The following is a 15,555-nucleotide window of genomic DNA, read 5'->3' on the forward strand; positions in this document are numbered from 1 at the left end:
GGGTAAGTTGAGTTTACTATCGTCTGTACAGTATATAAATTAGGTACTGTAAGTCTAATACAGTACTGTAATTTTATACATTTCTTGTGAAAAAACATTTCTTATTCAACAGCCATAAAAATTATTTCTATTAATGATGTCTCCAAAGTTTGACGAATTTTTCGGCGAAAAATTCGTCAAACTTTGGAGACATCATTAATAGAAATAATTTTTATGGCCGTTGAATAAGAAATGTTTTTTCACAAGAAATGTATAAAATTACAGTACTGTATTAGACTTACAGTACCTAATTTATATACTGTACAGACGATAGTAAACTCAACTTACCCACCTAAACTCTCCGTAGCGTGTAAGTAGTTTGGCTGCTCATCCATTATTGGTCCAGATTCGACCAATCCTGTCGCGACACGAGTGAGCGATGATGTTTTACCGCATTTTATGAGTTTCTTTTAGCAGCTTTATACGAATACGGTCGCAATTTTTTTGCCGCGATATACAAATCCGCATTATATGTACCCGCGTTATAGGGGGGTCTACTGTTTATCAAATATAAATTGTAATAGAATATGAAAATTATATTCTCAAAAAATATTTTCCTATTATAACTGCATTTTTGCAAAATTGCATGTTATAATAATAAAATTTAAACTATAATAATAGCATAACTTATAAATGAAGCAATTTATGTAAAGGATTACAATTTAATACATACTGTTTAATATATATTGAATAGATTATAATTTCATAAAAATAAGCAATTATCATTAAACCAGCAATTAATTGTCATCTAAACAAATGTTTTCTTCTGTTTTAAATGGTCATTGCCAGGTTTTGATGTAAATGAAATGTTTGCTAGAAAACAAATTTCAAAATTTAAAAAGACACACATCATAAAGATATGTGCATGCTCAATGACACATTTCAAAAAATTAGTCTTCCACCTGGATTCCAGTTTTAAAATATTAAGATTATATAAAATATATAAAAAACAAACTTGACGAGGATCTATCATACATGAAAGCATGCCCTCCACGCAGCTGCTAATGTGTCCATGTCTTTAAAATTAATCACTGTTCCCCTCTTAAACACTTTAAATATCTCCAGTTGTTTGAGATATTTCATGTTGGCTGGGTCCTCGCACCATCGCAGTAATTAGGCATTGTTAAAGTCAACCCAGACATCGTTATCGGCAGCAAAAGAAGCCAATGCGATAGTGGAATGACCTTTCTGAATGGTGTATTTATGCTTCTTGATCCTCAGTTTTAGATTACATGCAGTAGCACCAATATATTCATCAGGTTGATTCACCCCATGATCATAAATAGGGATAGTATAGACCCCTGGCATACAATTTTGGTCCAATCAGTCCTTATTGTTTCTAATACAAGAGAAAACAGTTGGAGATCTTCTGTAAGCAATTCTGTTACTCATAAAGTGGGATACTTCTTTGTAGATGTTGGTAAGGTCCTTATTGTAAGTAACAGGTAGAAAGGACTTGTGTGAGAACCGAGGGGGTTAGTTGTCCCCACTTACCAGCGGCTCTGTCAGAGGGTGGCTTTATAGGAGGGCAAAATGAAATGAGTGGGAAGGTTAATGAGTAAGTTGACAGGTTCCCAAATATATACACAGGTTGAACAAGAATAACACATTTAATAAACAACTATAAAATTGTACATATCAAAGGCTAAGGTGAAGATCTACAAAAATTCTATTCTACGTCGCAACAATGATTTGTCTTTCATATGAAACATCTAATCTCGATTCTCTAAGTTAAGAGACGAGAGAGAGATCTCTAGAAGAGAGACTTCTCAGAGAGGGATTTTGCAGAGAGAGAGAGTATACAAATAGATATCCAAAAAAAAAAAATACCTCTAAGTTCCCGATCCGTAATATGGGTCGTTGGTAAAAACGTTCCTGGATCGTCACGGCAGTTATGGCGGTATTGGTCAGTAGATGTGGCAGTCGATGTCCACCCTGGAAGTGTCCGCCTTGTGAATGTCCGCCCTGTGGACTGAGTTCAAGCGCTCTTTATACTATTTTTGAGGGGTGAGAACTATGACATCATTAACGATTTATACGCACACCTGTTCATGTGTTGATGTCTAGATCTATCTTGTACGGACAACTGACACAGAGAAGTTTGTTTAATTTATTGCTATTGGTGTCTAGAAGATATGATTTTATAATATAAATTTCTATAGGTTTGACGGCTCTCATCCATAAATTAACATTCATCTGACAATAATTTCTTTAACCTGGTCAACTATCTAGATATTGTTTATATCAAACATCGCGTTTGACTACAAACAAGATGATTTATTGCCGTAACCACGTGTCACATGCAACCAAAGAGGGGGTAAAAACATCTCTTATTCCTGTCTTGTTGATATTAACGTCTATAGAATTACCTTTAAACAAATGGAGGAGATTTCTTTTATTGATATACTAACGATTTTTTTTTGAGGAGATCATCTCAGTCATTGACCGCAGAAGTCCCCTTTTTCCCTTTACACCTAATTACGAAGTTTATTAGAAAGGTGATATTGTTCTAAAACAAAAGGGTTTTGGACCGTCACACTTGTCTCTCAATGGTGATGTTTCCACTGGATGTTCCTAGCATGCAACAAGAGCATTAATAAGATGTGAAGAATATCCATGCTGCCTGGCTATACTTGAAATGTACTCCAGTTCCATTTTTCTATCTTCAGCCATTGAACAATGGATGTAAGCCCTTCTTACAAAGGCCTTAAAAGCAGTGATCTTATAATTGTAAGGATCATGCAATTTTGCATGGATGAAGAGCAGAGCATACGAGATCTTACGGAACACCTTTGTTCTCAACTGGCCATGTTGTAATGCACTGTCTACGTCAAGAAAGTGTATGCTGGTGCAGCTTTGTAGTTCTGTCTGCAACAAGAGACTATAAGCATTATCGTTGAAAGCCTCGATGAACACAGATAAGTTCAGTTTTCTTCTCCAAATAATCAAGACATCATTGACATATCTTGCATACAATATAATATTATCGCTAACACCAGGTAAGACACACTGCTCCAGGTATCTGACTACCAATTCACAAAGTGTTTCTGAGATGGGAATACCCATGGAAACCTTATAGGAAAATATTCCCTTCAAATACAAAAAAGACCAAGTGACATATAAGGTGTGCTAACTCCAAAATGTTGGAAATATGTCTGGAAGAGTCATTGATGTTATGAATGAGAAAGTCCTGCAATTCACAAAAACATGGCTCTATACGAATAGAAGGGAACATGAACTCAAAGTCTCATACTGTAAGTAGATGCATGCCAAGAGCGTTTAATCTGCGAATCAACTTCACTGAATTGGACACAATGTATGGATATTCTTCCATGCTGCTGATTATAAAAGAGTTGAGCCTGTGCTCCATAAGAATAGATGAAGATTTCAATTCGTCTGCAACTGGGAACAGTTGTTTACCGGTTTCATGGAGCTTGGCAAAAGCAAATAAACAAGGAGAAATTGAAGCTGATACTGTTGTTTTAGTTAATTTGAGTATTCCAGCTAAGGGAGAATTAGATATGCATTTAATCCTTGCTTGAATCTTCTCCAAGTAACCACTGGGGGCCTTAGTGCATTCAGTATTGTCAGTGTACTCACAAACTACAGTAGACCCCCCTATAACGCTTAGATACGTTCCACTCTAATCGAATTTTACGTTGTAGGAATGATTAAATACATGAGCCAATCGCAGCCCGATAGGTGGGAACTTNACAAGATAGTATCTAATGCCTCCCTCTAGAAAACCCAATTAAAAAAAAAGTTCAACTGTCATCCAGTTTTTTTGATATATTGATAATTAATGCCATCACTTTTTTTTAAATTTACATTCTCAAAGCATCATCAATTCTTAAATTACTAGTTACTAATAAAGAGTGTACACTCCAATTGAATTAATTTGTGCTCATTCAAATCGAAACTTATTCTTCAGACATTTTTTGAAAATATAAATAATTCAGGTTTATCGAAAATATAAATTTCTTCAGACTTATAATTTAATCTTTTCAGTTAATTTTTTGTATTTTCTCATGAATATCACTAGTAGAAGCAGATTCATTAAACATCACTTGGTCAGAGTGCTATTGAATTGCACATTGGCAATTAACTTTTCTTGCAGTCCAAATTGATCTTATTTCACTTTGATACAAAGAAAACACCAATTGCTATAATTTCTATATTATATATTGCACTATATTATACCAATTTGCTATATTAATTGCTATATTTTCTATTGGGTCTTTAAATCCAACAGAAAATAGCAGTTTGGCTGGGAGATTCTTATACATCCACCATATTTTCCTAACATTACCCTATCCAATTTTCACTTGTTTTGTTCTCTCAACAACTTTCTATATGGAAAACAGCTTCAAAATCACATTGTTGAATCATGATATTGAAGCTGCTGTCAAAGTTTGAATGCATTGAATGCAAAACTTTGACACCAAAGACAAAAATTTCTATCATTCTGATATATACAAACTTATGGATTGATGGAATAGTGTCATATGAGGTTATCGTCTTTGAGACTGCTGACCAAAGCAAGTCAGTTACTGAGACGGGTGGTCATGTATGCATGACTTTTATGGACAATGAGACAAAATCAGAAGTATTGACATAAACCATTTATTTACAGATACAACAGTAACTTACAGAATATTCCAGAGGTTCTTCCTCAACAAGACTGTGAAAGAAAGTCCAGGAAAGTCCAGTTGGTTATACTTCAGAAAGTTCTAGATTGACAGATCCTTTATAAGTAGAAAGCCAACTTGGGTGCTCAGTTGGTGCAATTGGTTCAAATGATTGTCAACAAGTTTCAGACAATGAGACAGTTGGAAATCTGATCAAAGATGACAAGAGAAAAGATGGGTTCTCGCAGAGAAAACTTGGGAAGAAGATTCTGCTCATGTCCTTGAAATACAGGCTTTTATAAAATTTGTTTCTGAAGTAAATTTGGTTGGTCCCAATTTACTTTCATCACTCTCCAATTGGTGTTTTCTTTGTAACTAAGTGAAATAAGATCAGATTTGAGCTGCAAGAAAGGTTAATTGTCAATGTGCAATTCAATAGCACATTTCTACTCTAAGTGATGTTTAATGAACTTTAGACTTCTATTCATATTTTAAGACTATTTTTCCCTATTCTGACAATTAGGAATATTAATTGCCTTCCCGTAATACTCTCCTTTCATTAATTAAAATTATTTTATCAGAAAGGATAAAATATTTAATTTTCTTGTTTCATAATTATTTCACCTTGTTGTGATCACAGGAATTAACATTTGCCTTTTTGGACAGACACCTGCAACTTTTGGAACTGCATCATTCTTAGGACCTAATAGTTGTATCATCAGCTGGAGTCTATATACTACACTGAAAAATAGTTTGTTGAATTGGTTTGATGACTTAATAAATGTGCTTTTTTAAAATCTTGTACTGTGCCATTACTTTGGCATCAACTTTATAGAATGATTCTCAATGACTGACCAATACATATACAATTAAATATACAAAGCACTTTACAACTATATATACAGAGTATATAATTTCAAGGTGCAATATTTTAAATGAATATTGACATTATAAAATTTGAATTTTTCTCAACCTGAGAAGTAGTTGAGAAGTAAATTACAAATAATTAAATATACAAAGCAAATATACACTCCTCAAAAAGTAAAAATTGCAACACCACAAAAGAATGCACATAGCTACATGAACATTGCAGGACTGGTAGAGGTGACAGATATGCAAATGATTAAAAGAACAAAGCTATGTAACAGACACATGTTTATTCAGTAACAAATATGGCTTCCATGAGCAGCTATACAGACTGCTATATGGCAAGGCATACTATCATTGAGGCAATTAATGGTTGCCTGAAGTAACTCTTTCCAAGCTGCATCCACTGCAGTGTGCACTTCATCTACAGAGCGTGGTGGTGAACACTGATGCACTTCATGTCGGATGAGGACCCACAGGTGTTTGATGGGGGAGAGATCTGGCAAGGCTGCTGGCCAGAGAAGGATGTGAATTCCATTCAGGCTGGTGAGAATTCACCATGTGACATGGTCAGGCATTATCTTGTTGGAACATTATGTTGGGTGCACCCTGCACCAGTGGTCAAATCTCAGGCCCCACAATTTGTGTGACTTACTGGTCTGCAGTCAGAGTACCAGATATGTGCACCAGGATTGTCTGCTGATCAAACATGATGCCTCCCCAAACTATGATGCCCTGGTGTGGGGCTGGAGTGATGCTCAGAAATAAGGACTGGAATTTAGCATTCCCTGGGGTATATCCCACCACATCCATCCATGGCCATCATTCTTCCACAAATAGAAGCAGGATTCATCCATAAACAATACCTCTTGCAATTCAGTGGTCTAATTACAATGATGACACCATGCCAGGCAGCCTGAAGTTGGGCTGCATGCACCTCAACCAGGGTGCCATTAATGGTTATGTTTATTTTTTAGACATGTGTAAATATACATACATATATATATATAAAAATAAGAGTTGCCAAACTACTAGTTGAGAATGAATGTATATACAATTGTATATATAACTGTATATTGTATATAAAATTTCTAAATAAGATTTACAATGATAATCAAAAAGCATCAATACAAAAGATGGTGATCAATTTTATCCAAAGTAACCAAATCAGATACACATGCTTACTTCTATAATCAACAGGTGTTTTAACAGTTTATGTATGTTTATCAAAAGACTTGATGCACAATAAGGTTCTTACCAAGATAACTTATTGAAGATTTTTAATGATATCCTATTTAGAGCCTGTTGCCTACATCCATTTTTGTGTGAACTATACAATGCATATCACACACATTGAAAAGTATCTCAATGAATGGCATGGTTTTATTAATGGTTAAGTTTTTATTTCTAGTTGAATCATATAATAAATTTATAACTGCTAAGTACTAGTAAATTTAGATTGCTGTCATTACCACAACATGTATATTCAAATACTTACTTTAACTTTGAACCAAGCATCTTCTGTACAGTAACGAATATCACAAGCACATATTAAATTGACACCACCTCCAATGCATCCATTGTGAACAGCTGCAATAACAGGCTTTTGACACTAGAAAAATAATTTTTAAAAAAAATTTGAAAAATAACATTTTTCCTTGATTCATTTTTTTCATTAAAAAAGTAATATATTACATCAATATATTTAATATTAACTATCAGATTTATTCAGTTTTCCTAGGTAAAGAATATAATTCTTAATAATAATTTAAAAATTTTTAAACACACTATAAAATTGTAAATGCCCATTTTCCATTATAAAACACAATGCACAGATTAGCAAAAGTGCATAATACAATACCATTTCAAAAATCCAAACTCTGATTAATCTAAACCAATTTTGTTCATTTATCTACTAAATATTGTAACTAAAAACAAAAAGAAACCATAGATCAATTATTAAAAGAAAGAATTTGTAAAATTTATATACACTATATATTTTAATATCAACACTCTGTACAGGTAACCCCCGTATAATACGGCACTTCTATAGCACGGATTCACTCTAACATAGTTTGAGAATTGGGAACATCCCTGTATAACACGGTACTTTTATAGCACAGATTCATTATAAAATGATTCGAGAATTGGGTAAAACCTTCGTACAACATAAAATATAATAAATTTTCACATACTGAAGTACTAATAGTTCACGAAAATTATTATTTTTGTGAACTATTAGTACTTAAGTATATAAATTTTCTTTTCCAGCTTTCTGTCGATACACGTGGTCCTTCTCAAAACTTGTTTCGGTGTTGCCAGATCTTCACGCTTCTGATTTTGGTGTTGCCAGATGTTTTTCCCTTATTCCATACTTGCTTTATTCTTCATAAGCGGTTAGCACCATAACTTCATAAGTGCTTAGCGCCATATAAGAAAATTTATAAAGATCTTTTAACTAAAAGCAAGCAATCTAAAATATATTTTTTGCAAAAGATAGAGCATGGATCTGAAGATAATGCAGAAAAATGCTCAGAGGATTAGGATATCTTGCCAAAAAGAAAATAGGAAGGATATCTTGCCCTTGGTTAATAGTGCTTAGTGATGATGAAGAAAACATTGTTTAATTTATATTAATATGTATCACNTTTAATAATTCAGTGATTGTAAAAAGATGAAATTGTTAATTAAAATAAAAAATAACTAATTAAAAATTTGTTTGCAAACTTTTAAAAGTTGAAATTGTAATTTATTAGAATGTTCACTTCAAAATAGCTAAATAGATCAGTAAAAATCTGTAATTTAATAAAAATTTACAGCTAGACAAGCTGTAAATTTGAATTTTGAGTTGGCAACACTACTATTAATTAATATATATGCAGATGCGGATTGTATGTCATTTGAATATTTTACATACTGTTGTGACAAAACATCTTACACATTGCTATCTGATCTGGTTCATCTGTCTTTTAATATTATTATTCAAGGTTTGTGTTTTTCTACATTCTTAAATTATAATGGCATGGAAACAAACGAGGTTTAATCTCCAATGGTTGGATCCAGCTATTCATCCAGAATTCAATTCCTGGTTAGGAATTGTAAAAGATGATGATACAAAAGCATTTTGCTGCATTTGTTGTAAAGTTTTCTCATTAAGTAATATGGGAAAGCATACATTAGAATCACATGTAAATAGTTCTAGTCATGTTGAAATAAAAAGATTGAAGTCGGAACAAACTTCACTGATAAGGTTTTTAACCCCCAACAAATTCAAACTCTTCTAATAGTCAACAAAATGTGTGTGAAACGGCTTCTGTTGTGGAAGATAGATCTAAGATCACTAATGAACAGTCTCTCACCAAATCAACATTTCTTAGCGGCACATTGACACCTTTTGTGATAAAAGATGATGTAATAAAAGCAGAGATAACTTAGGCATTGGCAGTTGTAAAGAGAAAGATGTCACTCAATTCATGCTCTGATATTAAAAACATTTTCAAAAAAAATGTTCCCTGACAGTGCTATAGCCACACAATTTCAATTGGGTCCAGATAACACTTCCTATATAATAAATTATGGCATAGCCCATTATTTCAGAGAAAAATTGATTAATGCTGTTACAAGTTGCAATAATATTACTATCTCCTTTGACGAATCACTAAACAAAGTTACTCAAAGAACTCAAATGGATCTTGTGATAAAATACTGGGACAAGAGTGAAGATAAGTTATGACCAGATATTTAAATAGTGTCTTTCTGGATCATAGTACAGCAGATGATCTCTGCATTTCTCAATGGGCTTTCAGACATTCTCTTGATCTAGCAAAAATTCTTCATATCTGTATGGACAGACTAAATGTAAACATAAGTTTTCTGAATAAATTAGAAGATCACATGGAGACATGGAATGTTGGTAAATCATTTGTGAGAATGGGAACATGTAGTCCATGGTGCATGGTGCTTTAAAACCAGCTTTTACAAAAAGCTGGTTTTAAAGAAGTAGATTGGAATTTGTTATCACTGCTACGGAATTTGTACTATTTGCTAAAAGACTTACCCACTTGGCATGCTGAATACATTGCTATAAGTGGAAGCAGATTATTTCCCAAAAAATTTGGTTCAACAAGGTAACCGGTTGGAGAATGGAGAGTGCTTAGAATGTGCAGCAGAAGTTGTTGAATCTGTGAAGACATACATAAACAACAGTACAAAGTTGAAAGACAGCAAGGTTGCTACATTCTTGAGACAGGTATTCAATAATCCCTTTATTAAAGTTAAACTTTTATTTTTTTGGTCAATATGTACACAAAGTGAGAGCTTTCTCACTCAATTTCAGAGCAACAAACCTCTTGCACCTTATCTTTATAAAGCAGTTGTTCAATTATTAATGAACCTGATGAGAAAGTTAGTGAAAAATGACAGGGTCACTGACAAGCAGTTTCTAAAAATAGATTTAAATGATAATGAAAACTTGGTATCTCTGAAGAATTTGGATATTGGTTTTGGAGCAAAAAAGGTTTTAAAAGAATTGAAAGTAAGCATCAAAGATATTTTGTGTTTTCTAAGAGATTGTCAAAATGTGCTGAAAGTGATGACACAAAAGATTATTGAGAAGGGACCTGTCAAGTACAAATGTGTGAAGGCCTTGAGCAGCTTAGACCCAGAAATTATTAAAATGCAATCAAATGTTGGAAAATTGTATTTCAGTGTTTTACTGGAGGTTCTACATGATACAAGCAGGATTGATGGAAATGTGCTGCCAAAGCAAAAGAACAGTATGATATACAGGTAACCCCCGTATAACACGGCACTTCTATAGCACAGATTCACTCTAACATGGTTCGAGTATTGGGTAAAACCCTCTACAACATGAAATGTACAGTAATAAAAACTATTAAAAGTGAACTTTATCTAATTTGAATTTAGTGAAATCCCCATAAAACAATAAACGTGATAAAGATTTTAAGTGCGAAAGATACCTCATTTGACATTTTTCATTCGAGTGCACATGTACTATCAGATTTTCCTGCATAATTTTTGTGGACTATTAGTGCTTAAGTATGTAAATTTTCCTTTTCCGCCTTTTGTCGATTCACATGGTTCTTCTTGAAAGTTGTTTCAGTGTTGCCAGATCTTGACGCTTTTGCTTTTGTGTTGCCAGATGCTTTCCCTTATTCCATACTTGCTTTATTCATCATAAGTGCTTAGCACCATATAAGAAAATTTATAAAGATCTTTTAACTAAAAGTAAGCAATCTAAAATAACATATTTTTTGCAAAAGGTAGAGCATGGATCTGAAGATAATGCAGAAAAATTCTCAGAGGATAAGGATATCTTGCCAAAAAGAAAACGCCCTTGGTTAATAGTGCTTAATGATGACGAAAAAAAACATTGTTTAATTTATATTAATATGTATCACTTCTTAAGAAAATTTTAATAAAGATATTTATCTTAATTATGAAAATATAATAACATGTTTTTTAATTTTTGGAACCTAACTCCCCTTTTCATACTAGTTCTTTGTTTCGTATAACATGGATTTGCATAACACGGCAATTTTTTGGAACATAACTCTTGTGTTCGTGTTATATGGGAGCTACCTGTACTCTGCAATAAATTGTCCATAAAACCCTATTCTACAAAGTTTGAGGACTTCATATCCGAAAGGCGTGGTGATGATGGTCTGGACACATTTTATTGTGAAATTATGAAGGATGATAGGCAACTGCAAGATCTATGGTCTATTAACAAATTATCTCTTTCTCACATGGGAATGCAAGTGTTGATAGTGGTTTCTCAGTTAACAAATCATTGTTGAGGGAAATCTTAAGGAAGAAAATTTAGTTGTTCAATGCTTAGTTTATGATGGGATCCCTTTTGCAGGTTTGTATTGATCAAATAAATATAGACCAGAAAATGTTAACAGTCAGAGGATATAGACAGCAATATATTGCATCTCTGCAACAGAAAAAAGATATTCAGAAGCAGCAGGCATTGAGGGCTGAAGAAAAAAGAAAACTTACACAACAACTTAAGGATTTAAAACAACACCAGAAAAATGTTAAGAAAAGATCATGAAAAGGAAGAAAAAGAGATTGAAATGAAAATAAATACATTTGAGGAGAAAAAGCTAAAACTACATTAATGTAATAGTTCTTGTGTTTTGTGAATTGTAATTAATTTTTTATTTTCTAATTATCTGTATTTTGAAAAAAGGGAATTACTAAGAAGAAGGAATTACTAAGGAAATACTAAGAAGTTTCTCTGTATTTTGATTGTCCATTTTGTAAAAAACTAAAAAGATTTTACAATAAATTAGATGCATTTGTTAGAGAAGCTATAGTATAAACTTACACCTATTCCTCTTTATATACGATCATTAATTTTTTCATGTAAGAAAATGCTTTATTTAAAAATTTTTAAATTTAACTTTTTGTTAAAATTATGTTGCTGTTTAGAAAAAAAGTTACTCGTTTTGTTGAAAGATTGGTTTTAAAATTACGTGTTTCTAAGTCAAGAGTTCATTTTAAGCACAGTACAGTACTATTTGTTTATCAAAAAATACTGTTAGTTGATTTTATGCTATCTTGTACTTACTAGATTTACATACAAATAATAATGATAAATGATGATAAAATAAAAAGCTCATGTTTTGTTTGTAAATTGCTTATTTTTTCATTACATTGAAGTTGTGGATTCTATCAAACATTTTTCTACAGGATGTATGTACTGTATTTTTTTAATGTGGCAGTCTTTGAAACATATCAACTGTGCAAAAAGAGGGATAGATGTACTCAATGTTCACAGTAAATGCTGTTTTATTATGTCGATTTTCTACACTAAGAAATGTGAGGGTCAGAATTTGGACAGAGTTGGTCAGGGAAAGTCAGGGAATTCAAAACAAAAATTTGAGTAGGAACCCTGTAAAAAGATCCATTTTCAGGAGGCATTTACAGAAAAACACTGTAGACAAGAGATCAACTATTGAAAAGACTTAATTTCAAATTTTTGAATTTTGTCATTTTGCATGTTTTTCCACTCTTAATTTTTGAAATGAATTATTTTTGTCTGCAAACATTGAGAGACTTTGAATCCTGAGATTCAGTCATTTTTATTTAAGTAAATAAACAAAAAGTTTTTAACTTGAATAAATGAAAAACTTTATAATTTACAAAAAAAAATTGATTTGTAACAGTCGTTTAACATTCTGTTGACCAGGAACATTATTTATAAATAGAGATGTTTCTGGAGTATCCCACACTTTCTTCCTTCTAAAATGAAGACAAAAAGGAAAATATTCTATTGGTTTTCAATGTCTTTAAGTGGGTGACTGGACAGTCAGTGGGTTATTGTCAAGGGTTCAATTGGTTAATTCATTGAAAATCCTAGAGGGATATACACCAACAAAACACCAAGTAATATACATAATTATATAACCAGATGAGAACTTAGAAGTGCATCCCCTTGTTGATGCGATGTTGAATCAGTGATTTTGATCAAACTTTGGGATGATATAGTGCATCCTCAATGACTGACATGTGCCAAGCAGTAAGGCACACTACTCAAAATTAAAGTTAAAAATTGCACAATCACTTAAAGCTCTTAGAATATCTGTTATTTACAAGGTTTCTTGTGGCTTGATGAGAGTGCACTAGTTTAATAATTGTGAGGTTGGTGTTATCTTGTTGGTAATATAATTTTTTTTTATAAAACTATAATTTTCACTTTATTCTTGATATTTTTTAAATTTATTATGTTGTCAAAGAGAAAAACTGATTTCTTTTTAGAAATCTACAAATAATACAAACTCTTTTTAAGAGGTTTGTATTATTACTTGTATTAAAAACATTGTAAACTACATTGTCGAGAAGTAAATGTTTTTTTAAATTAACATGAAATTTGTCACTTCTAGGAGATTAGTATTCAATGAAGTATTTTTAATGCAAAGTTTTACAAATGTATAAACTTGATTTCAGGATTTGGACAAAAACTCAACTGTTTTCTTAATTACTCAAAAAATTTCTTAATTAATGAGAATTAGGTCTCTTGTTGTCTTGACCTTTTCAATTCAAAAATAGAAAGAATAACTGAATAATACTGATTAGTAATTGTCTAAATATAAAACATTTTATTATTTTCAAACAAACTAAGTTGTAAATAGCTTAATATTTAATATTATTATGTATGTCTATTTTTCTATTAGTTAATTATGTAGAAATTTTTTCAAATTTTAATTAAGTATTTACTAAGATTTTTCATTTTGAGTTTAGCCAGGAGAAGAATTACCCAGTTATCTGAGCAACTTCGACTAAATCAACAATGTATAGATCTTGCTTATAATATTTACAAAATGGTGTTAGCTAGACGATTGACGAGAGGACGAAAAAATTCTCATGTTATTGCTGCATGTATTTATATTGCATGCAGAAATGAAAGAACTCCTCGTATCCTTTTTCTGTTCTTCTAGTATAGTCTTATTTTATAAATATATTTATTAAGAAAGTAAACTATAACTGTAAAAAATGAAATTAGTTTAATTTGAAAGATCCAGTTAAGTATTTTTAATTGAATTAATTTTTGCAAACAAGAAAGTGTTCATAAATTAGAGTTGAAAAATTAAACTCTTCTGACTCGTCATCTACAATATGAAAGACTATTATTATGTACTGTACAGTACATGAAATAGAAATGCAACAGAATGAATCAGGAATGTTTATCTTTTAATTTTAACCCAGCAATCAACTGATTTGTCTAAAACATACTGGAAGAATCCAAACAATTAACAAATATAGAAAGAAGATATTAGTAATATAAAAAAGAAATTAGTTTGATGGCTTGCTGTTTTAATGGTGACTAAGACTGTATTTGTTTTCAAATTTAAATTTACTGCATGTTTTGCCTTATAAGATGCACATTTTTGTACCTAAAATTTATCTGGAAATTTTATATATACTGTGATTAGGTGCAAATATGTCTTATATTGTGATATATTTTTATTATATTATGTATTTTATAGCATATTTTTCTCCCAAGAAATCAAGATGAAAAATGTGATGCATTCAATACAATGGTTATTCAATTAATCTTGTAAGGTGAAAAAGATTGGTTTAACAAATTTTGATAATTCATCTTTAGTTTAATAAATAATTGGGTAAATCATTTTTATACACGCTGGCAAATGAAAAAAATACTGTGATTCACTTAAGGCAATATTTGATTTATGGTGGTGATTTGGTACCTAAACTACTGTATTAGTGAGATATGTCTAACTCCATGAAGAGAAGCCTCAAATTTAATAAAACTTTATTGAGGAATTTCAATTAAATAAAAGCTTGTTATATGATGGCTATATTATTGTACCATATTTTAAATAATTATGATGATTTTAAAAATATACATATAATTTTTTATTTTTCTTAATTTTATACATATATGCTATTGGATTTAAGTGATGTTTTACAGGTGAGAAAATATTTGTATTGTTTTATGAATAAATTTATTATCAGTAATAAATATCCTTTTCATATATCAATGGGATATTTTGAGTTAATATGTTAAAAATGTATATTGTGAATGCATATTTAATTGAAATGTTTTAATTATAAGGTATGAATCATTTGTCTGTAATCTGTAGACTATTTATTTCATTAAGATTCCTTGTATTAATAAGTAAGATAAAATAAGTTGCTTGATTTTTTTTTTTTTTTAATTTGTAGTATTTGAGATCAAAATATAGAAAGCAAGTTAAATTCTATCTTTTAGCAGGGTTGTTTCACTAAAAAGGTTCTTTTGAAAACATACATTTTTAACACATAAGAAAAAAATAATATAATAGTTTTATAAGTATTATTATAGATTATAATAATCTTCTCACAGTAAATGCAATTGTCTATGGCAAACTGTAAAATGCATGAATATTGTATCTATGTAAATGATGTCAGAATTTATCTTGCTAATATAAAAAAATTTATTCAAATTAAAATGCTTGTAACATTTTACATATCTTTTAAATTTGCTCAA

General features: G+C 31.2%; 2 protein-coding genes across 2 annotated transcripts in view; both read left to right on the forward strand.

The window, feature by feature from the left end:
- The first annotated feature begins 9,263 nt into the window (after positions 1-9,263).
- On the forward strand, positions 9,264-11,750 carry LOC111628978. The gene is made up of 2 exons (XM_023372837.1): positions 9,264-9,447; positions 9,662-11,750. Exons 1-2 carry the CDS (start codon positions 9,264-9,266, stop codon positions 10,324-10,326), a joined length of 849 nt encoding a protein of 282 aa, XP_023228605.1. The 3' UTR covers positions 10,327-11,750.
- Positions 11,751-12,277: 527 nt separating this feature from the next.
- The window catches only part of LOC111628958 (transcription factor IIIB 90 kDa subunit-like), a 28,569-nt gene continuing 25,291 nt past the window's right edge, over positions 12,278-15,555 (forward strand). Inside the window, exons 1-3 of the mRNA XM_023372818.1 lie at positions 12,278-12,341; positions 13,752-13,979; positions 14,966-14,997. Of these exons, the coding sequence (XP_023228586.1) occupies positions 12,278-12,341; positions 13,752-13,979; positions 14,966-14,997 (324 nt within the window). The remainder of the gene's footprint in view (positions 12,342-13,751; positions 13,980-14,965; positions 14,998-15,555) is intronic.

This window comes from Centruroides sculpturatus, unplaced genomic scaffold, assembly GCF_000671375.1.
Source record: "Centruroides sculpturatus isolate CEXI.00-Female unplaced genomic scaffold, Cexi_2.0 scaffold556, whole genome shotgun sequence".
Lineage (NCBI taxonomy): Eukaryota > Metazoa > Arthropoda > Arachnida > Scorpiones > Buthidae > Centruroides > Centruroides sculpturatus.